Here is a 24562-nt window from a genome sequence, read left to right as displayed (position 1 = left end):
ACGTGCTGAGGTTCTACCTGTCCCCGGTGCTGCGAAGGATGGGCCTGGCCACGCTGCCACGGAACACTCCGTCCAGTTGGACCGTTCCGCCCCACCTGTCCCTCGTCGAAAAGTTTATGCAAAAAAACACTTTTGACCTCAAGGCGATCAGTTAGTGGTCCTCACGTAACGTCCTCGAGACCCTGCGGGAAAAGGAGATGGTGGATCCTGTCAGTTGGTTCCCCGAGCAGACTGTCAATGTCATTTGGCAGAACGCCTCATCGCCAGAACTTTCAAACAAGCACCAAGACACAGCTTGGCCGGTGGTGAGAAGGGCCCTTCCTGTCAGGTCCTTCATGGACTCCCGGACTCTCAACACCACCGCACATTGTCCCCGAGGAGGCTGCGGTGCAGACAAAACCATCACCCATCTCCTTCTGGAATGCGCCTTTGCAAGGAGGGTCTGGAGAGAGATGCAGTGGTATCTGTCCAGGTTCGTCCTGAGCAGTTCTGTAACACAGGACTCTGTGCTCTACGGGCTGTTCCCAGGGATGCACACTGAGACGGACATCAACTGTTGCTGGAAGACCATTAACTCGGTGAAAGACACCCTTTGGTCTGCCCGAAACCTGCTGGTCTTCCAGTGCAAGGAGCTGTCCTCGACCGAGTGTTGCAGACTGGCACATTCCAAGGTCCAGGACTACGTGCTCAGGGACGCACTGAAGTAGGGTGCAGCCGCCGCAAAGGCTCTGTGGGGAAAGGCAACCCTTTAGAGCCTTCCCACCATTGTATACCGAGGGGCTGCAATCAGGGACCCCCCACTGGCAGAATGTAAAATTCAAATTACTGTAATGTACCTGTAATGAATATGTAATGTACCTGTAATGAATCTGTAATCAATAATCTGTATTGAGTATAATGCAATGAGACACCCCAGTGTGTCATGAACTGTAATTATGTAAAATGTGTTCATTGAACTGTACTTGATGTAACCTTCAAATTGTATAATCTGTATTGTGTATGTTTGGAATGTGCTATGACAACTGTATTATATGTTTTGCTGCAAATTTTATGAATAAAGTATATTTTTTGAAAAAAAAATTGCAAGTTTATTAATATCCTCTTGCATTTTGTCACATTCTTCCTTTCTATTAACTACACCGCCCAATGTGGTGTCGTAAGCTAATTTTGAAATTGTATTTCCGATTCCCGGATGCAAACCGTTAATGTAAACTGTAAACATCAGTGGTCCCAGCACCAATCCCTGTGGAACACCATTTCCCAGTCCCTTCCAGTCTGAGTAACTACCCTTAACCCCTATTCCCTGTTTTATGTTTTGGAGCCAGCTTGCTATCCATTCTGCCACCTGACCCTGACTCCACATGCTTTGAACTTAGCCATCAGTCCAAAGTGCGGACTTTCTGAAAATGCAAATATATTACATCTACCACATTAACCTTGTCTATTCTTGCTGTTACTTCTTCACAGGATTTAATCAAGTTGGTCCCGTCCTTTTCCTGTTTCTTCGGCAGCAGCACGGCCTGGATATTGGGCAGCACCCCGCCCTGAGCGATGGTCACCCCTCCCAGCAGCTTGTTGAGCTCCTCGTCGTTGCGGACGGCCAGCTGCAGGTGTCTGGGGATGATGCAGGTCTTCTTGTTGTCGCGGGCCGCGTTACCGGCCAGCTCGAGGATTTCAGCCGTCAGATACTCGAGCACAGCAGCCAGATAGACCGGGGCTCCGGCACCCACACGTTCAGCATAGTTCCCCTTTCACAGGAGCCTGTGAACACGGCCCACAGGGAACTGCAGTCCGGCCCGGGATGAGCGAGACTTGGCCTTGGCCCAAGCTTCACCGCCGGTTTTTCCTCTTCCAGACATTTCCACAATCTCACAAACACTTTCACAAAGAATGAAGAAATCCTCCCGCACTCGCCCTTATTCCTTCTGGAGGAGTACAGTGGGGCCAATTGTGATGGGTCTCTCTCAGAGTGTTTACACTGCCCGCTTACTCTCACTGATATTCTATCTTTCCACTGCTGTAATATTACCCTTTAGTAATACTGCTACTCCTCCTCCTTCCACTATTTCCCTGTCCTTTCTACAGATCTTATAAATTTAAGGAATCTTACTACACCAGGTTATAGTCCAACAGTTTTATTTGAAAATCACAAGCTTTCGGAGGCTTTCTCCTTCGTCAGGTGAGTGTCGAGATTCATTGAAAATTACCGCATATATAGTCATAGAACAATGCCTGGTAATTACAGATAATCTTTCCAACTGCCCGTTATCAAGGCCATCAATTGAATTGAATAGTGTTCAGACAGAGAAACTTTAGATACCCCAGACAACTGAATATACAAACGGACAGAACCAAAGAAAGAGAGGGAGAGAGAGAGAGAAACATCCGAAAGGTAGAGAAAGAGAGAGAATGACCAGTTGTATTAAAAACAGATAACTATTTTTTCCCCTGGTGGGGTTACGTGTAGCGCGACATGAACCCAAGATCCCGGTTGAGGCCGTCCTCATGGGTGCGGAACTTGGCTATCAATTTCTGCTCGACGATTTTGCGTTGTCTTGTGTCTCAAAGGCCGCCTTGGAGAACGTTTACCCGAAGGTCGGTGGCTGAATGTCCTTGACTGCTGAAGTGTTCCCCGACTGGGAGGGAACCCTCCTGTCTGGTGATTGTTGCGCGGTGTCCGTTCATCCGTTGTCGCAGTGTCTGCATGGTCTCGCCAATGTACCATGCTCCGGGGCATCCTTTCCTGCAACGTATGAGGTAGACAACGTTGGCCGAGTCACAGGAGTATGAACCATGTACCTGGTGGGTGGTGTCCTCTCGTGTGATGGTGGTATCTGTGTCGATGATCTGGCATGTCTTGCAGAGGTTGCCGTGGCAAGGTTTTGTGGTGTCGTGGACGCTGTTCTCCTGAAAGCTGGGTAATTTGCTGCGAACGATGGTCTGTTTGAGGTTGGGTGGCTGTTTGAAGGCGAGTAGTGGAGGTGTGGGGATGGCCTTAGCGAGGTGTTCATCGTCATCGATGACATGTTGAAGGCTGCGGAGAACATGGCGCAGTTTCTCCGCTCCGGGGAAGTACTGGACGACGAAGGGTATTCACGGGACGCAACCACCAGAGTACCCTCGCTAAGGCCATCCCCACACCTCCACTACTCGCAGCAAATTACATTGGCAAGACAATGCAGACACTGAGACAACGGATGAACGGACACCGCACAACAATCGCCAGGCAGGAGGGTTCCCTCCCAGTCGGGGAACACTTCAGCAGTCAAGGACATTCAGCCACCGATCTTCGGGTAAACGTTCTCCAAGGCTGTCTTTGAGACACAAGACAACGCAAAATCGTCGAGCAGAAATTGATAGCCAAGTTCCGCACCCATGAGGACGGCCTCAACCGGGATCTTGGGTTCATGTCACACTACACGTAACCCCACCAGGGGAAAAAAAAAGTTATCTTTTTAATACAATTGGTCATTCTCTCTCTTTCTCTTCCTTTTGGATGTTTCTCTCTCTCTCTCTTTCTTTGGTTCTGTCCGTTTGTATATTCAGTTGTCTGGGGTATCTAAGGTTTCTCTGTCTGAACACTATTCAATTCATTTGATGGCCTTGATAACGGGCAGTTGGAAAGCTTATCTGTAATCACCAGGCATTGTTCTATGACTATATATGCGGTAATTTTCAATGAATCTCGACACTCACCTGACGAAGGAGAAAGCCTCCGAAAGCTTGTGATTTTCAAACAAAACTGTTGGACTATAACCTGGTGTTGTAAGATTCCTTACATTTGTACACCCCAGTCCATTACCGGCATCTCCACATCACAGATCGGAAAGACTTGGATATTAATCTGCCATTCGTGCCCAGCTGGTAGTCAGGTCTCTGTAATGATTTAATGTAATTGTTTAACTTTACTCAATGGCTGATGTGAGCTGCGGCAAAATGTATTTCCAGCTGGTCAAGTATTTCAGGTATCGACTGTCTCTTCAGTCCGATATAAGGTGAAGAATGATTGGCTGTTGTGTAATTTCCATTGATTGTGGGTTGGCGACATCTATTGGGCCGAAACGGGAACTACAACAGAGCGAGAAAGGATCCGTCAGAAACCAGTTTAAATGAAGGACAAAATCCAACAGTCTGCTGTGTCCCTTCAGGGTCTGATGTTTGGCAACTATTTTTTTGCCTGCGAGTAAAGTCGCACTCTCCCAAAGCGAGCGGGTCAGCCCCCAATTCCAGAGAAATGTTTCTCTAATTGTTAGCGATGGTGGTATAGTGCTGAGCATAGCTGCCTTCCAAGTACTTTGAACCCGGGTTCGATTCCCGGCCATCGCAATTCAGTGCCTTTTAATCCACTTCCTTCAAAAACTCTAAGTTTGGAATCGAGTTTGATGCAGTTCAGATGGCTATTGTTACCCAAACATAAACGGGTACAATTTATAGTAAAATTTTCTCAACGTCATTTCTTTTCCCTATGGAAGGAATAGAGGAAAAACATATCGGAAATAATAAGTTACCAAGGGTTTAATGAGAGTGAGGAAGGCAAATTACATGTTCGCCTTTATTGCAAGGGAGGCGGAGTATAAGAGTAAGGAGGTCTTGCTGCAATTATATAGGGCTCTGGTGAGACCACACCTGGAGCACTGTGTACAGTTTTGTTCTCCTTACCTAAGGAAGGATATACTTGCCTTAGAGTGGGTGAAACAAAGGTTCAGCAGATTGATTGTTGAGATGAGATAGTTGTACTATGAGGAGATATTGTGTAAAATTGGCCTATATTCCCTCGAGTTTAGAAGAATGAGAGGTGATCACATTGAAACGTTTAACATTCTTAGAGGAGTTGACAGGGTAGATGCTGAGAGGCTGTTTCCCCTGGCTGGAGATTCTATAACTAGGGGCATAGTCTCAAGATAAAGAGTCGGCCATTTAGGATCGAGATAAGGAACAAATTCTTCACTCAGAGGGTTGTGAATCTTTGGAATTCTCTACCCAGAGGACTGTGGATGCTCAGTCGTTGAGTATGTTAAAGACTGGGATCGATAGACTTTTGAACATTGAGGGAATTGGGAGAAATGGGGTTTGGGCGGGAAAGTGGAGTTTGAGGTTGAAGATCTTATTGAATGCTGGAGTTGGCTCGAGGAGCTGTATGGCCTACTCCTGTTCTTATGTCTTGATGATGGAGTGGAATTGTGGACAGCAGGTTATCTCATGGTCAAACAGGAGTATATCAGAGAACATTACTTTGCAGCCCATATCTAGGAGTTTTAATGTGATCCTTACTCTATTCGTCCATCACCGTTTTATTAAATTGCAACCTTCCATCCTGACTAGATTCCTAAGGGTAGCTTTAAATCTTCTTTCCCTTTCCTACAATACAACAGTGACTACAATTCAAAAAGTGCTTAATTGCCTGTAAAGCATTTTGGGGCATCTTGAGGTCGTGAAAGGCCATCGAAATGCAAGTAACATTTTTTATCAATCCTTCTGAGCCCACCCATGTGGGGGAGTGGGCATTGCTATTTAGATATCACAGTGCTGGGTCACCCACCCACTGTGTGAATCAATGATCACAGTGTTTGGTCAACCACCCACTGACTGAATCAATGATCACAGTGCTGGATCACCAACCCATTGTATGAATCAATGATCACAGTGCTGGATCACCAAGCCACTGTGTGAATCAATGATCACAGTGCTGGATCATCAACCCACTGACTGAATCAATGATCACAGTGCTGGATCACCCACCCACTGACTGAATCAATGATCACAATGCTGGATCATGAACCCACTGTGTGAATCAATGATCACAGTGTTTGGTCAACCACACACTGTGTGAATCAATGATCACACTGCTGGATCACCAACCCACTGTCTGAATCAATGATCACAGTGCTGGATCACCAACCCACTGTGTGAATCAATGATCACAGTGCTGGGTCACCCACTCACTGTGTGAATCAATGATCACAGTGCTGGACCATCAACCCACTGTGTGAATCAATGATCACAGTGCTGGGTCACCCACTCACTGTGTGAATCAATGATCACAGTGCTGGATCACCAACCCACTGTGCGAATCAATGATCACAGTGCAGGATCACCAACCCACTGTGTGAATCAATGATCACAGTGCTGGGTCACACACCCACTATCTGAATCAATGGTCACAGTGCTGGATCACCAACCCACTGTGTGAATCAATAATCGCAGTGCTGGATCACCAACCCACTTTCTGAATCAATGATCACAGTGCTGGATCACCAACCCACTGTGTGAATCAATGATCACAGTGCTGGGTCACACACCCACTGTGTGAATCAATGATCACAGTGCTGGGTCACATACCCACTATCTGAATCAATGGTCACAGTGCTGGGTCACCAACCCACTGTCTGAATCAATGATGGAAGAGCTGGGTCACCAACCCACTGTCTGAATCAATGATGATGTGGAGATGCCGGTGATGGACTGGGGTGGACAAATGTAAGGAATCTTACAACACTAGGTTATTTAGAACCTTTTCATTCATTCATCTGACGAAGGAGATAATCTCCGAAAGCTTGTGATTTTAAAATAAATTTGTTGGACTATAACCTGGTGTTGTAAGATTCCTTACATTGAATCAATGATCACAGTGCTGGGTCACCCACCTACTGTGTGAATCAATGATCACAGTGCTGGGTCACCCACCTACTGTGTGAATCAATGATCACAGTGCAGGGTCACTCATGCAATGTGCGAATCAATGATCACAGTGGTGTGTCATCCACTGATTCAATCAATGAGATCAGTGTTGGTTCATTCCCCCACTGTGTGAATCAATGATCATAATGTTGACTCACGCACTCACTGTGTGAATCAGTGTTCACAGTGTTGGGTTATCCACCCTCTGTCTGAGTCAAGAGGGTTTGACAAGGTAGAGGCTAAGAGGCTGTCTTCCCTGTTAGTAGAGTCTAGAACTGGTTGGCATAGTCGCAAGGTAAGGGGTCGGCCATTCAAGACTGAGATGAGGAGGAAGTTCTTCACTAAGAGGTTGTGAATCTTTGGAATTCTCTACCCCAGGGGGCGGTGGATGCTCAATTGTTGTGTACAGTCAAGGCTGAGATCGATAGATTTTTGGACTCTCAGGGAATCAAGGGATATATGGGACACTCCTTGTTCCAGTCATATTCAGCTCCTCTCCCTCACCTCTTTTTCTGTTCCTTTGATGATTCTATTGGGGCTGCTTCCTGCTCTTTCCCCAAACTGGAAAATTTCATCAATTTTGCTACCAATATCCACCCTTCCCTTCCTTGACTTCTCCATCGCCATCTCTGGGGATAGTCCGTCAACCAATATCTATTATAAGCCCACCGACTCCCACAGCTACCTTGATTACGCTTCCTCCCAGCCCGCTTCCTGTTATGACTCTATTCCCTTCTCCCATTTTCTCAATCTCCATTGCATTTGTTCCGGTGATGTCACCTTCCACACCACTGCTTCCAATATGTCTTCCTTTTTCCTCAACCGAGGGTTCTCCTCCACTATAGTTGACAAGGCTCTCAACCGTGTAAGTCCTATTTTCCACACTTCTGCCCTCACCCCTTCCCCTCCATCCCAGAACCGTGATAGAGCCCCTCCTTGTCCTCATCTTACACCCCAACAGCCTTCACAGTCAAAGTATCATTCTCTGCCATTTCCATCACCTCCTGTGTGATCCCACCACCAAATATAACTTTCCCTCTCCTCCCCTTTCAGTATTCCGAAGGGACCACTCCCTCCGTGACACCCCTGGTCCACTCTTCCATCACCCCAAACACTCACTCTCCTCCCCACGGCACCTTGCGTGCGAGCACAGGAGATGCAACACCTGCCGCATCACCTCCTCCCTTCCCACTGTCCAGAACCTCAAACATTCCTTCCAGGTGAAACAGCAATTTACTTGTACTTCTTTCAATTTGGTATACTGTATTCACTGCTCACAATGTGGTCTCCTCTACATTGGGGAGGCCAAACGCAGGTTGGGTGATCACTTTGCTGATCACCTCCACTCTGTCCACAAATGTGACCATGACCCGCCGGTCCTTGCCATTTTAATTCCCCTTCCCACTCCTACTCTGACCTCTGTCCTTAGCGTCTTACACTGTTCCAATGAAGATCAACATAAGTTCGAGGAACATCACCTCATCTTTCATTTAGGCACTTTACAACCTTCCGGACTCAACATCCATTCAATAACTTCAGGTTATAACCACTTTTGATCGGACTGCAAGTGCTGGGAATGGTTCGGATATTGCCATTTCCAGCTACTCTTGACCCATCTTTTATTTCTTTACTTGTTCCATTCCCACTCTCCTTGCCTTGCACCATCATCCCTTTTTTCATTTAATCTCTCTTGCCCTCCACCTTATCAAAGACCTTCCCTTTTGTTCATTCCTACCACCCCCCCCCCCTCACCCACCTTCTCTGGCTCTGTACTTGCTTAAAAACTGTTTATATCTTCAACCTCTTCGAGTTGTGACGAAGGGTCATTGACTTGAAATGTGAACTCTGTTTCTTTCTCCACATATGCCTGACTGTGTATTTCCAGTATGTTTTGTGATTAACCGGCCACTCATCTCATTGCTGATTGTGGGATCTTGCTGTGCACAAACTGGCTGCCCCGTTACAACAGGGACTTCACTCGTCCTCGTGGGCCTGCTCCTGGGCCTGTCCAAGGTGGCCAACCACAGGTCCAGGTTAGATGTGGCCCGTGGGGGCGGTCGCTCTGACTGTCCGCCTCTCTTCTGCGGAATTCTCCGCGCCCGGGTGGCCCTGGAGAGGGACCACGCGGTGTCTTCCGGTACGCTTGAGGCTTTCCACGATCGGCAGGCGCCGCAGGGACTGGAGTGCATCCTGGACCGAGATAATAAAATTATAATTTGACACTTATTTGGGTTTTTTTCAAAAAAAGAAAAAAGAAAAAAAAGGAAAAACAGGGACTGCACTTCAAAAGAAATTGTCTTATCTTAAGAGACATTAAAAAGACTCAACACGCTGTGTATTCAACACAAAATTAATTAATTTGATATTTATCCAGAATATTAACCCCTAACACTGGGCTGGAGTTGATTAACATTAGCAGAAACAAACCCCAACTGCCAGAATGAACATCAGCAATAACAGCAGAATCCAACCCCTGCAGTCACACGTGAACTCGCTGGTGACTGAGCAAGTTGTTCTGATTGAGTGAATCCATTCCCACATACGGAGCAGGTGAATGGCCTCTCCCCAGTGTCAGTGTGCTGGTGTCTCAGGAGTTGGGATGACTGCTTCAACCCAGTCCGACAGCGAGAGCACCTGAACGGTCTCTCGTCAGTGTTACCGCGTTGATGGTACATCAGTTCTCTGGATCTTTTTAGCACTTAATGCAGTCCGGGCATCTAAAAGGCCTATCGTCGGGATGAACTCGCCGGTGCTTCAGCAGGACAGATAAACGAGTGACTCCCTTTCCACAAACGGAGCAGACGAATGGCCTCTCCCCGGTGTGACTGTGTCGGTGAGTTTCCAGCTCAGACGGGTAATTGAATCCCTTCCCACAGTCCCCATATTTACACGGTTTCTCCCCGATGTGACTGCGCTTGTGTTTCTGATGATCGGCTGAAGCCTCGACACACATAGGATACATGGACAGTTTCTCCCCGCTGTGATTGGTGCTTTCACCTTCCATATTCAAAGGTCGAAGATATTCCGGTCCTGGTGAATCGAGTGACTGTCAGATTTTCATGTGATGTTTGGTTTGAGTTTACTGTCTGCAAATCCTCCCCTTCCAAAACCCTGTAAAATTAATTTAAAACAGGAAGAATGGAGTGTGAGAGAAAACCCACAAAAAAACAAAGGCAGGTTGTGAAATTGAACTTAATGAATCTGGTAATTTCACAGTTGTCCTGGAGGGAAGGGAACCTACTACCCAGTCTGGGCCTAAACATGACTGGCCGCTATGGGAGGAGGGGAAGAGAGGAAGAAAAGAGGGGGAAGAGAGGAGGGAGGGGAAGAGAGGGGGGAAGAGAAGAGGGATTTATATATCTGCAACTCGACAAGGTTTTTTGAGAAAACCTTCGAAACCCGCAACCTCCAACGCCAAGAACAAGCGCACCAGGTGCATGGGAACACCATCATCTCCAAGTTCCCCTCCAAGTCACACACCATTCCGACTTGGACATATATCTCCGTTCCTTCATCGTCGGTGGGTCAAAATCCTGGAACTCCTTGTATTGTGGGAGTACGTTCACCGCACGAACTGCAGTGGTGCAAGAAGGCTTTCTCAAGGGGCAACTAGGGATTGGCAATATATACTGGCCTTGCTAGCGACGCCCATATCCCAAGAATTAATTTTTAAAGTCTGTGTATGTAAAATGGATTAAAAGTCTCGACAGAAATACGTGTTCCAATACTCTTCGACATTGTACGGTCAGTGTCTGTTCAGCAAACCCCGGCTCTGAATTCCTCAGTCTGTATTTCTGGACACGGTTCTGTGCGCGAAGCGGGAAACAAATCACTGACCAACAACCCGCGACTAATGGCGGCCGAAAGCCCCACAATCCCTCGCGCCCCAGAAACCCCTCTATCTCCCAAGGCGCTGTTTTCCCGGTCAGACTGCGCATGCTCCCCAGGCCCGCCCTGCATTCTGGGAGCGCCTCGGTCTTGTCTGTCGCGAGTCGGACTCGGTGGAAACGGGAGAAGAAACCGGGAATAAAGTGCGGGTAGGACGGGGGAGGCGCTGGGTGATGGGTTTAACGGTGCCCGGGACCCGCCTGTCCGCCGGCCCCTCCCCCCCCCCCGGCTCTGATTCGGGGCCTGCGCCCCATTCGGTGTGGCTGAAACTCCGCTCGGCACCGCGCATGCTCCGGACACCAGCCCCGCCCCCACTGAACCCCTTCTAATGGAGATAGACCGTATTCTACCGCGCGGGGCATTCTGGGTACGGTCATCCGCCATTGTCAACCCCACTTGCTGATATTTCTGTGATTGGTTCAGAAGGGCGATCAAAAGCAAAATACTGCGGATGCTGGAACCGTGAATTAAAAACAGAAAATGCTGGAAATACTCAGCAAGTGAGGTAGCATCTGTGGAGAAAGAAAACAGAGTTAACGTTTCAGGTCAGAATTAAGGTTTCGTCAGAACTGGAAGAAGTTAAAGATTTAACAGTTAAGCAAGTGGAGAGCCAGGGAAAGGGGGGAGAGAGGAAAGATCCGTGATAGGGTGGAGGGCAGGAGTGATAAAATGACAAAAGGGCTGTTGCTGCTGCAAGGCAAAGAGGGTGGTAATGGGTCAGTAAAGAAACAAAAGATGGATCTGGGTGAGCTGTAAATGGCTGCAGTCAGTTGGATGTGTCGGTGCTGCCCAGACATCACTTGTTTCCTACTTGCCGTGAAAGGAATATATTAATTACAACAATTCATGTTATTTGATTTTAAATAGTTTAGTTTATAAATTGAATCATGTTTCTCGAATTGTATTTCCCAATTCAGATTCAAGGCCTCATTTTTTTTCTTCCTCTGAGCCCCTCAACTTCACCCGGCAGTGTAATGTTGGTGATTGATAGCCCCGGGAACCAACAGGAAGAGAGCTCAGGCTGGAGGGCCAAGTGAGCAGCATGTTCTGCACCAATTGGTGCTTGAGGGGTAGAATCTGGGTCGGCGAGTCTGGTGAATTTGTGGAAACCCCTTTTAAACGATTTATCTTTTAAATCGAGGTTTCTTTTGTCAAGAAAGTAGTTTAACATTTATCAGTATTTTGTTTTCCTGGAGTTCCTATTATTAGTTTCAGACACTTCAGTGCCAAGTGGATCAGGTTTTTAAAGGTCATTCATTTCCCTCTTTCCATGTCACCTCCGAGAACTCTGCGTTCCTCCAACTTTGGCCCTGTGCATCCCCCACTTTCTTCGCTTCACCGTTAGTGGCCATGCCTTCAGTTGCCTCGGCCCTGAGCTCTTTGACCAAGCTTTTGATCAACAGTCCTGATGTCTCCTTCTTTGGCTTGGTGTCAATTTTTGTCTGATTCGGCTCTTGTGAAGCAGCTTGGAATGTTTTACTGCGTTAAAGTGGCGATGTAAATGCAATTGTTGCTATGCTACCGCTGGCCTCAGCTTTGGCAGATAGAATCAGGCAGGGACAGCGGCTGTGTTGCTCCCTGTGGTGAATATGCTGGCAGCTCACTGTACAGGCACACAAGTGCAGAATTACCATTTGACAGGGTACTGGAGGGCAAACAGTGCCTGGGGCCGAACCCCACCATCACGCAGCACCTTCAGGAGAGAAAGGGGGAAAAGTTAGAGCCTGCGATAAATCTGGATTTCAAATAGCGAGGACGTGTCAAGATAGGAGAGTGAGTGGGACGGGGGGTTTACAGTTTAATAGGGGCAAGGAGGGAGAGTGAGTGGGACGGGGGGTTTACAGTTTAATGGGGGCAAGGAGGGAGAGTGAGTGGGACGGGTGATTTACAGTTTAATGGGGGCAAGGAGGGAGAGTGAGTGGGACGGGGGATTTACAGTTTAATGGGGGCAAGGAGGGAGAGTGTGTGGGACGGGTGATTTACAGTTTAATGGGGGCAAGGAGGGTGAGTGAGTGGGACGGGGGATTTACAGTTTAATGGGGGCAAGGAGGGAGAGTGAGTGAGACGGGGGGTTTACAGTTTAATGGGGGCAAGGAGGGAGAGTGAGTGGGACGGGGGGTTTACAGTTTAATGGGGGCAAGGAGGGAGAGTGAGTGGGACGGGGGGTTTACAGTTTAATGGGGGCAAGGAGGGAGAGTGAGTGGGACGGGGGATTTACAGTTTAATGGGGGCAAGGAGGGAGAGTGAGTGGGACGGGGGGTTTACAGTTTAATAGGGGCAAGGAGGGAGAGTGAGTGGGACGAGGGATTTACAGTTTCGGAGGGAGAGTGAGTGGGACGAGGGATTTACAGTTTCGGAGGGAGAGTGAGTGGGACGGGGGATTTACAGTTTCGGAGGGAGAGTGAGTGGGACGGGGGATTTACAGTTTCGGAGGGAGAGTGAGTGGGACGGGGGATATACAGTTTCGGAGGGAGAGTGAGTGGGACGGGGGATTTACAGTTTCGGAGGGAGAGTGAGTGGGACGAGGGATTTACAGTTTCGGAGGGAGAGTGAGTGGGACGAGGGATTTACAGTTTCGGAGGGAGAGTGTGTGGGACGAGGGATTTACAGTTTCGGAGGGAGAGTGAGTGGGACGGGGGATTTACAGTTTCGGAGGGAGAGTGAGTGGGACGGGGGGATTTACAGTTTCAGAGGGAGAGTGAGTGGGATGGGGGGATTTACAGTTTCGGAGGGAGAGTGAGTGGGACGAGGGATTTACAGTTTCGGAGGGAGAGTGAGTGGGACGGGGGATATACAGTTTCGGAGGGAGAGTGAGTGGGACGGGGGATTTACAGTTTCGGAGGGAGAGTGAGTGGGACGGGGGATTTACAGTTTCGGAGGGAGAGTGAGTGGGACGGGGGATTTACAGTTTCGGAGGGAGAGTGAGTGGGACGGGGGATTTACAGTTTCGGAGGGAGAGTGAGTGGGACGAGGGATTTACAGTTTCGGAGGGAGAGTGAGTGGGACCGGGGATTTACAGTTTCGGAGGGAGAGTGAGTGGGACGGGGGATTTACAGTTTCGGAGGGAGAGTGAGTGGGACGGGGGATTTACAGTTTCGGAGGGAGAGTGAGTGGGACGGGGGATTTACAGTTTCGGAGGGAGAGTGTGTGGGACGAGGGATTTACAGTTTCGGAGGGAGAGTGAGTGGGACGGGGGATTTACAGTTTCGGAGGGAGAGTGAGTGGGACGAGGGATTTACAGTTTCGGAGGGAGAGTGAGTGGGACGGGGGATTTACAGTTTCGGAGGGAGAGTGAGTGGGACGGGGTGATTTACAGTTTCGGAGGGAGAGTGAGTGGGACGGGGGATTTACAGTTTCGGAGGGAGAGTGAGTGGGACGGGGGATTTACAGTTTCGGAGGGAGAGTGAGTGGGACGGGGGATTTACAGTTTCGGAGGGAGAGTGAGTGGGACGGGGGGATTTACAGTTTCGGAGGGAGAGTGACTGGGACGGGGGATTTACAGTTTAATGGGGGCAAGGGAGGAAATAATGTTCCAGAGAAACTAGAACTGTCTGATCTGAATTTCTATTCTGTACTTACCGTGATGATTTTTGTAAATTATGACGACAGGTTGCATGGACTCGGCTTGTATTCTCTTGAATATACAAAATTAATGAGTGATCTAATTGAGGTGTTTAAGATGATTAATGGATTTGATAGGGTCGATAGAGAGAAACTATTTCCTCTGGTGGGGGAGTCCAGAACAAGGGGGAATCACCTTAAAATTAGAGCTAGGCCGTTCAAAGGAGATGTCAGGAAGGACTTCTTCACACAAAGGGTAGTGGAAATCTGGAACTCTCTCCCTTAAAAAGCTGTTGAAGCTGGGGGATCAATTGAAAATTTCAAAAATGAGATTGATAGATTTTTGTTAGACAAGGGTATTAAGGGTTATGGTACCAAGATGGGAAAATGGAGTTAAAATACAGATCAGCCATGGTCTAATTGAATGACGGAACAGGCTCGTGGGGCTGAATGGCCTCCTCCTGTTCCTATGTTCCTAAATGCAGCCATCCGCAATAAGGTTATAGATGGCAAGGGCCTTGTTCACAAGTGAAAAGACATTTGGAGGGAGATACGGAGAGAGGGACGACTGGGTAGGGAGTGTCTGTAAATGAAGGAGAAATGGTGACGAGTCAGGGAGTGTCTGTAAATGAAGGAGAAATGGTGACGATTCAGGGAGTGTCTGTAAATGAGGTAGAAATGGTGACGGGTCAGGGTGTGTCTGTCAATGAAGGAGAAATAGTGACGAGTCAGGGAGTGTCTGTAAATGAGGTAGAAATGGTGACGGGTCAGGGAGTGTCTGTAAATGAAGGAGAAATGGTGACGGGTCAGGGAGTGTCTGTAAATGAAGGAGAAATGGTGACGAGTCAGGGAGTGTCTGTAAATGAGGTAGAAATGGTGATGGGTCAGGGTGTGTCTGTAAATGAAGCAGAAATGGTGACGGGTCAGGGTATGTCTGTAAATGAAGCAGAAATGGTGACGGGTCAGGGTGTGTCTGTAAATGAAGCAGAAATGGTGACGAGTCAGGGAGTGTTTGTAAATGAAGCAGAAATGGTGACAGGTCAGGGTGTGTCTGTAAATGAAGCAGAAATGGTGATGAGTCAGGGAGTGTCTGTAAATGAAGCAGAAATGGTGACGGGTCAGGGTGTGTCTGTAAATGAAGGACAAATGGTGACGAGTCAGGGTGTGTCTGTAAATGAAGCAGAAATGATGACGGGTCAGGGAGTGTCTATAAATGAAGCAGAAATGGTGACGGGTCAGGGAGTGTTTGTAAATGAAGCAGAAATGGTGACGAGTCAGGGAGTGTCTGTAAATGAAGGAGAAATGGTGACAGGCCAGGGAGTGTCTATAAATGAAGCAAAAATGGTGACAGGTCAGGGAGTGTCTGTAAATGACGATGAAATGGTGGCAAGTCGGGGAGTGTTTGTAAATGATGGAGAAATGGTGACGGGTCAGGGAGTGTTTGTAAATGAAGCAGAAATGGTGACGGGTCAGGGAGTGTCTGTAAATGCAGCAGAAATGGTGATGGGTCAGGGAGTGTCTATAAATGAGGTAGAAATGGTGACGAGTCAGGGAGTGTCTGTAAATGAAGCAGAAATGGTGACGGGTCAGGGAGTGTCTGTAAATGAAGCAGAAATGGTGACGGGTCAGGGAGTGCCTGTAAATGAAGGAGAAATGGTGACGGGTCAGGGAGTGTCTGTAAATGAAGGAGAAATGGTGACGAGTCAGGTTGTGTCTGTTAATGAAGCAGAAATGGTGACGAGTCAGGGAGTGTCTGTAAATGAAGCAGAAATGGTGACGGGTCAGGGAGTGTCTGTAAATGAGGTAGAAATGGTGACAGGTCAGGGGGTGTTTGTAAATGAAGGAGAAACGGTGACGGGTCAGGGAGCGTCTGTAAATGAGGTAGAAATGGTGACGGGTCAGGGAGTGTTTGTAAATGAGGTAGAAATTGTGACGGGTCAGGGAGTGTCTGTAAATGAGGTAGAAGTGGTGACGGTCAGGGAGTGTCTGTAAATGAAGCAGAAATGGTGACGAGTCAGGGAGTGTTTGTAAATGAAGCAGAAATGGTGACGGGTCAGGGTGTGTCTGTAAATGAGGAAGAAATAGTGACAGGTCAGGGTGTGTCTGTAAATGAAGGAGAAATGGTGACAGGTCAGGGAGTGTCTGTAAATGAAGGAGAAATGATGACAGTCAGGGAGTGTCTTTAACCGAAGGAGAAATGATGACAGTCAGGGAGCGTACATTGCCAAAAGTGGGAGATATCACAGATGGACAGCTTACAGGCAGCTTATAAGGAGAGATATAGTGTCGAAAAGAGGGGGAGAGCATATACACCCAGCTAAAGTCAGCATCTTCAGGGGAGGGAAAGGGAGGGGAACCAGTGAGTGTAGAACTGAACCCAGTCGGCGTCAGGACCTTCAGGGGAGGAGAGAGAGGGGAACCAGTGAGTGTAGAACTGAACCCAGTCAGAGTCAGGACCTTCAGCGAAGAGAGAAAACTTAAACAGAAGAAAAAATGTTGGAGATGTTGCGATGGGTTTGGATTTCAGCACAGGGAGGAGGGAGCGTGTGTGGGACGGGGATTCACACTCTGGGGGAATGAGCGGGAATAATGTTCAGTCGAAATTAGAATTGTCTGCTCTGAATTTCTATCCTGTGTTCACAGTGAGGAGTTTTGTAAACTCCTTTTACAGGGTATTAGACGGGGAGGATTTGCAGACTGGAAACTCAAACCAAATATCACGTCACTCGGTTGATGAGGACCTGAAGATCATTGGCCTTTGAATGTGGGAGGAGAAATGTTTGTCTGTTCTGTCTGTCGGAAAAGATTTCAAACATCAGTGTGACTGGAAAAGCACTGAGACCCACACACCCGAGTGAGAGTGTTCCAGTGCACTGACTGTGGAAAGAGCTTTAACCAGTTACACAGCCTGAAAAAACATCGCCCCATTCACAGGGAGAAACCGTACACGTGTTCTGTGTGTGGACGAGGCTTCAACTGATCGTCCAACCTGGAGAAACACAAGGACACCCGGACCACGGAGAAACCGTGGAAATGTGGAGACTGTGGGAAGGGATTCAATTACCCGTCCCATCTGGAAACTCATCGACGCAGTCATACTGGGGAGAGGCCGTTCACCTGCTCCGTGTGTGGGAAGGGATTCACTCATTCATCCCACTTGCTGACACACCAGCGAGTTCACACTGGGGAGAGGCCGTTCACCTGCACTGAATGTGGGAAGAGATTCACTCATTCATCCAACCTTGTGACACATGAACTTGTTCATAATGATAAGAGACCTTTTAAATGTTGTGACTGTGAGAAGAGCTTTAAAAGAAAAAACAATCTACTGACACACCAGCGAGTTCACACTGGGGAGAGACCTTTCAGCTGCACTGAGTGTGGGATGAGATTCACTCATTCATCCCACCTGCTGACACACCAGCGAGTTCACACTGGGGAGAGGCCGTTCACCTGCTCCGTGTGTGGGAAGGGATTCACTCAGTCATCCAACCTCATGAAACACCAATGTATTCACACTGGGGAGAGGCCGTTCACCTGCTCCGTGTGTGGGAAGAGATTCACCGAGTCATCCAGCCTAATGAAACACCAATGTATTCACACTGGGGAGAGGCCGTTCACCTGCTCCGTGTGTGGGAAGAGATTCACTCAGTCATCCAGCCTGCTGAAACACCAGCAAGTTCACACTGGGGAGATGCCGTTCACCTGCTCCGTGTGTGGGAAGAGATTCACTCATTCATCCAGCCTTGTGACACATCAACTTGTCCATAATGATAAGAGACCTTTTAAATGTTGTGACTGTGAGAAGAGCTTTAAAAGAAAAAAGGAGCTACTGACACACCAGCGAGTTCACACTGGGGAGAGACCTTTCACTTGCACTGAGTGTGGGACGAGATTCACTCAGTTATCCACCCTGCTGGCACACCAGCGAGTTCACACTGGAGAGAGGCCGTTCACCTGCTCCATGTGTGGGAAGGGATTCACTCAGTCATCCAACCTACTGAAACACCAGCGAGTTCACACTGGGGAGAGGCCGTTCACCTGCTCCGTGTGTGGGAAGGGATTCACTCAGTCATCCAGCCTACTGAGACACCAGCGAGTTCACATGTGACTGCAGGGGTTGGATTCTGATGTTCATCACATCCAAGACTGAACCATGTTCATTCTGAGACTTGGGGTTTGTTTCTGATGTTTGTTTAACTGGGCTGGAGTTTAATATTCTGTACAGGTGTCAAATAAATCAGCTTTCTTTCAAACACTGTGTGTCTAGTCCTCGATATCTCGATGATGAGACAAGCTGATTGAGGACTTATTACGAACTGAGCGGAATCCATCTTAGAAATGAGCTCCTCGAACTTTTTAAAAGATGGATCGCCAAGATGTGCAAGTCTGATCGGATTGAAAATTCTCTTCTATCACAGGGTCCACTTCAATCAGCCTGAGCAGATTTCCACTCCCCTTGTGTGAAAAAGCGCTTCCTGATTTCACTCCTGGATGCCCCAGCTCTAATTTTAAGGTCAGTCCCTCTTTTTCTGGATTCCTCCACCAGAGAAAATAGTTTCTATTTCTCCCCTATCGAATCCCTTTATAGTTTTAAATCCCTGGATCAGATCACCCCTCAACCTTCGAAACTCAAGGGAATACAAACCAAGTTTCTGCAACCTGTCCTCATAATGGAACCCTTCAAGCCCCAGTATCATTCTGGTGAATCTGCACTGTCCCCCCTCCAAGGCCAATATCTCCTTGTTGAGGATCAGTACTCCAGAGGGGCTCTGACCAAGGCTCTGGAGAACTGAAGAATCACTTCCTCCCATTTGTATTCCAGCCCTCGAGATAAAGGCCAAGATTCCATTGATCTGTGATTATTTTTGTATCTGTGCACTAGTCATAGAGTCATAGAGTCATACAGCACGGATAGAGGCCCTTCGGCCCATCGTGTCCGCGCCGGCCATCAGCCCTGTCTACTCTAATCCCATATTCCAGCATTTGGTCCGTAGCCTTGTATGCTATGGCATTTCAAGTGCTCATCCAAATGCTTCTTGAATGTTGTGAGGGTTCCTGCCTCCACAACCCTTTCAGGCAGTGAGTTCCAGACTCCAACCACCCTCTGGGTGAAAAAGTTCTTTCTCAAATCCCCTCTAAACCTCCCGCCTTTTACCTTGAATCTATGTCCCCTTGTTATAGAACCCTCAACGAAGGGAAAAAGCTCCTTAGTATCCATCCTATCTGTGCCCCTCATAATTTTGTACACCTCAATCATGTCCCCCCTCAGCCTCCTCTGCTCCAAGGAAAACAAACCCAATCTTCCCAGTCTCTCTTCATAGCTGAAGCGCTCCAGCCCTGGTAACATCCTGGTGAATCTCCTCTGCACCCTCTCCAAAGCGATCACATCCTTCCTGTAGTGTGGCGACCAGAACTGCACACAGTACTCCAGCTGTGGCCTAACCAGTGTTTTATACAGCTCCATCATAACCTCCTTGCTCTTATATTCTATGCCTCGGCTAATAAAGGCAAGTATCCCATATGCCTTCTTTACCACCTTATCTACCTGTTCCGCCGCCTTCAGGGATCTGTGAACTTGCACACCAAGATCCCTCTGACCCTCTGTCTTGCCTAGGGTCCTCCCATTCATTGTGTATTCCCTTGCCTTGTTAGTCCCTCCAAAGTGCATCACCTCACACTTTTCCGGGTTAAATTCCATTTGCCACTGTTCCGCCCATCTGACCAACCCATCTATATCGTCCTGCAGACTGAGGCTATCCTCCTCGCTATTTACCACCCTACCAATTTTTGTATCATCAGCGAACTTACTGATCATACCTTTTACATTCATATCCAAGTCATTAATGTAGACCACAAACAGCAAGGGTCCCAGCACCGATCCCTGTGGTACCCCACTGGCCACAGGCTTCCAGTCACAAAAACAACCTTCGACCATCACCCTCTGCCTTCTGCCACAAAGCCAGTTTTGTATCCAAAGTGCCAAGGCACCCTGGATTCCATGGGCTCGTACCTTCTTGACCTGTCTCCTGTGGGGGACTTTATCGAAGGCCTTACTGAAATCTATGTATAACACATCCACTGCGTTACCCTCATCCACACGCCGAGTCACCCCCTCAAAAAATTCAATCAAATTAGTCAGACATGATCTTCCCTTGACAAAGCCATGTTGACTATCCCTGATTAATCCTTGCTTCTCCAAGTGGAGACTAATTTTGTCCTTCAGAATTTTTTCCAATAATTTTCCTACCACTGATGTTAGGCTCACTGGCCTGTAGTTCCCCGGTTTTTCCCTACTCCCCTTCTTGAATAATGGTATTACATTAGCGGTTCTCCAGTCCTCTGGCACATCCCCTGTGGCCAGAGAGGTTCTGAATATATGTGTTAGAGCCCCCGCAATCTCCTCCTTTGCCTCACACAGTAGCCTGGGATACATTTCGTCCGGGCCTGGGGATTTATCCATTTTTAGGCCTGCTAAAACCGTCAATACCTCCTCCCGCTCGATGTTAATATGTTCGAGCATATCACAGTCCCCCTGCCGTATTTCTATGTCTACATCGTCCTTCTCCATAGTGAAAACAGATGCAAAAAATTCATTTAGAACCCCTCCTACATCTGCCGGCTCCACACACAGATTGCCATTTTTGTCCCTAATGGGCCCTATTTTTTCCCTAGTCATCCTCTTACCCTTAATATACTTATAAAACATCTTAGGATTTTCCTTTATTTTGCTCGCCAGTGTTATTTCATGGCCCCTCCTTGATCTCCTAATTTCTTTTTTAAGTATCCCCCTGCACTTTTTGTACTCCTCTAGGGCTTCCTCCGTCTTTAGCCTTTTGTATCTGCCAAAAGCCCTCCTTTTTTTCCTAATCCATTCTCGTATATCTAGCTTTTAGTAATTTGTGTACATGGACACCCAAATCCCTTTGCTCCTCCTCAGTGACACACACATTTTCAAAATCAACCTAACTGTACATGTGAAACATTACATCACAAACACCGGCATCTGACCTTCCGTTACAGAAGATGCTCTTTGGTCAAACTTTTGTCTACAGAGGATTGTACGAGCTTTTGGACTTTTCATTACAGAGAACTGAAAACCTTTAATTGCAGAGTTTAAAACAACTCATCATAGCTTGTCGTGCATCTCATGGGCTGTATATCGGAGCCCCGGAGGGTCTTTCCAGCAACTGGTCCCATCTGTGCCGGAGAATGTCTCGATTCCCCGTGCAAGCTTTTCGTATCAGGTACAGAACCATGAGAAGCTGTAACACAACTAGAACATGTGAAATTATTCGGATCCACGGTGGGATCTCTATATTTAAACCAAAGTCCCACCACGGTGGCGATACCACATCAGGATCGCTGTCCCTATCTCTCTACTGTGCTGTTCCAGTTTGTAAAAATGAGCCTGAACCAGTTCCACTGCTTTAACCAAGGCTGTGAGGCGATCAGGCAGAGGTGGGATGTCGTACCCAAACGTGGCCAGATACCTCTGCAAGTCCCCCACAGAATCATTGATTTCCAACTGTAACTGCTTCCCTGCGATCGGAAGCAGTTGCTCATTCCCAATCTGTACTTTGGTGCTGGGCTTAAAGCAGAAGGTGCTTTCGGTCCCAGGACACCATGTGTCCTTGTGAACCCTGTACCTGTCCACCCCCGTGGTGACACAATACGTGCCGTCCCCGGAGTATGCAACCTGAGGAGATACGTGATCCCCATCCATCGCCTCCATGGTACAACTCAACGGCTCAGTTCCCTCTGATTTAAACCCACACACCGGTTGATCAAACGGGTTCAGATGCTGAGGGCACAAGACAAGGTGTTCCCCATGCATCTGACATCCCTGCAGGTCACTCCCACCCATCCCGTGCTCCCACTGGATCACGTATGCTGGGACCTCCCAGTGCCGCACATGGACACCGTTCCTTATTATCCCAATGTTCTCAACTCGGTATACCGGCGCAGGCCTCTGACCCCTGCTGAGGACCGGTAACCGTAACACTATTCCCATAATTGTGTGGCTCGATTGGCCGCAGTCCATCGGAACAGGGAACGCTTCCGAGGCTGACCGAAGCTGACACAAACTCAGCTCATTGTGGTACGGACTGATCGCTGCGAGGTGCCTGTTCGTGACCCATGAAGCGACACGACCTTCCCTAAGGTCTTCCAAATTACTGCGTCCTTCATTTAACAGCCAGGCACTGTAAAACACGCATGTGTCGTTCCGCGCCGCCTGAGCAGAGGCATTCTTTTCTTCCATCATTAAAGTATTTATGGTACTAGCATGAGACTCAAGCTGGGCGATCACTTCACGCAAGTGGATGGTCATTGCTCGGCCCTCATGCAACTCATTCGTAACAATCTTGTTCCCGTCCCCCAGGACCTTTCACAACTGGTTCCTGAGGGTGTTTATCTGCACCTCGAACTCAGCATTATCCAGACTGTTAATCAGCGACGTTCCCTTACTGAACGCGGTTGCCGCATCGTTTATCAGTCCACGCTTGGACCTACTAGAACCGGTGCCTTCCTGGCGCTTCTCTCGATATTTGAGTGATCCTCACCGTAGCTTAATTCATAGAACTGATGATACGTGGTTCTGAGCAATGTCTCGTACAATTGCTCCGTTTCTACTGGGCACCATGACGGTAACTGGACTCGCGTGAGGATCAGAATCACTGAGGCGATCTGATGGTGTTCCTCGTGGTATAATACCCTTCCCATGGGGACTAACACTAACCCGTTCCCCGGACCTGGTGTGGTGTGCCGACAACCTATCTCATCTTCCCTAACTGGGTTGGCGGGGACCTCTTCTCCTGTGTCACAATCTCGGTGGCATTTATTGTGTTGTAGGGATCCAGGGACACACAGGAAATGTGACTCCTGTACCATCCCATACCTGTCCCTTCGTCCTGTCATTGCCTCCGGAAGGCAATCGACACACCCTTCAGACAGACCCACAACGATCCCCACACACATGAATCAATCCCTTGTCCCTCCATCCACCACTTGTTCCAACACACTTCTACACCCCCTTGTTTCCCTGTGATAGTCCAGTCGGTGTCGTTCCCAAGCCTCTCCCAGGCTGCTGGGGCGTTGCCCTTGTCCTGATCTAACTTCCTCAACCACCACCATCTTCCCAGGGAATTGTGTCCCACGGATCTGAGGCAGACGCGCTTGCCTTCAGCTACCCTGACCCTGTTGGTGACTATCCGAGTCCGGAGACATGGCACGGATGCTTCCCGGAAGGTGTACCCAGTCTCATTCAGGTAGCGCGTCGACTTCGACCCTACCCACCCAGGCCACCTCCCCACATGGGAATACTGACCCTGTCCGTCCCTGTAGTCACCGTCGGTCCGAGACCTCCAGTACATCTGTACACGAAGGTTGCTTCGGTATCTCCCCTCTACTTGCTCCCGGTCTGGAGCATTCCCAGGATGATTGCCATTGTCAATATGGTGCCGTGTGCTGCCCTTTACCCCTGGGCCTTCATGCTCTCTGAAACGCCAAAAAACAAACAAACTCCACCATAATCCTCGGTGTGAGGCGACTACCTCCACAGGTCTGTGATTATAAAACAAACATTATTGTGAAACTGTACAACACAAACTGAAACTACTATATACATGGTTGTCAACAAAGCCACCCACGACGCCAGGGAAACTAGCCGGAGTTTTTGCGAAGCCGCGGGGGTGAGTTTGGTGGCGTTCACCGCTCCGGGGGCCGACGCACCCAGTCGCTCCTTCTCACCCCTACCCTGGCCTCGTCCTCGTCATCCCACATGATCGGCGGGAGACCACGGCTCGCCAACGAGGGCACCTGACCTGTGCCGTCCTTCACCTTGGCTGCCCTTCTCTCCTCCCTTGGAGTATCTCACTTGCACTGATTGATGTGCAGCCATCTCGTCCTCATGGGGAGCTTCACTGCATAAACCATGGGGCTAGCCTTATCTACCATGTTAAATGGCCCCATGTACAGTGGCTCGAATGCCCCTCCGCGGGCGTAGTTACAAACCATCACCTGGTCCCTGACCTTCCATTCCTGGCAGTGCTGTGGCTCCAGCAGTAACTGATTCTGCCTGTGCTGCCTCCCTATATTACCCCAGCTTGCAGGTAAATCGCCCGCAGCATCTCGTGAAGGTTACTGACAAACCGGTCTCACTTCACCTCCCTGAGCTGCGTCTCATTCAAGCCTGGCGCTAACAAATGCGTGGGGGTCCTCATCTCTCTCCCCGTCATTAACTGGTGTGGGGAATACCCGGTGCTCCAGGACGGGTTGGCCCGTATCCCCATGAGGATCGTAGGAAGGGCCTCTTCCCACCGCTTGGGAAAAGCGCCAATCTCCTTCCTTAATCTCTCCTTCAGGGTCCGGTTCATACGTTCCACATTTCCCGACGACTGGGGATTGTGGGACACATGCCACTTCCCCTGTATCC

General features: G+C 48.6%; 1 protein-coding gene and 1 pseudogene across 2 annotated transcripts; one reads left to right on the top strand and one right to left on the bottom strand.

The window, feature by feature from the left end:
• Nucleotides 1-1379: 1379 nt before the first annotated feature.
• LOC137309085 (histone H2A-like) lies at nt 1380-1925 on the bottom strand (annotated as a pseudogene).
• An 8714-nt stretch (nt 1926-10639) lies between these two features.
• On the top strand, nt 10640-18383 carry LOC137307742 (zinc finger protein 154-like). 2 transcript variants are annotated; one of them, XM_067976905.1, is made up of 2 exons: nt 10640-10715; nt 16771-18383. In XM_067976905.1, the coding sequence occupies exon 2, from the start codon at nt 17513-17515 to the stop codon at nt 18236-18238; it is 726 nt and encodes a 241-aa protein (XP_067833006.1). In that variant the 5' UTR covers nt 10640-10715; nt 16771-17512; the 3' UTR covers nt 18239-18383. The 2 variants fall into 2 exon arrangements, with proteins under 2 accessions (XP_067833006.1, XP_067833007.1); XM_067976906.1 differs by having other exon boundaries at nt 10653-10715; nt 16799-18383.
• The last annotated feature ends 6179 nt before the right edge of the window (nt 18384-24562 follow it).

This window comes from Heptranchias perlo, chromosome 3, assembly GCF_035084215.1.
Source record: "Heptranchias perlo isolate sHepPer1 chromosome 3, sHepPer1.hap1, whole genome shotgun sequence".
NCBI classification, from domain to species: Eukaryota; Metazoa; Chordata; class Chondrichthyes; order Hexanchiformes; family Hexanchidae; genus Heptranchias; species Heptranchias perlo.
The sequence above is the reverse complement of the archived record's forward strand: the minus strand, read 5'-3'. Positions and strand labels throughout refer to the sequence as shown.

Coding starts and splice junctions, on each gene's coding strand:
- LOC137307742 (XM_067976905.1), top strand. CDS start 17,513: ATGAGATTCACTCATTCATCCCACCTGCTGACACACCAGCGAGTTCAC.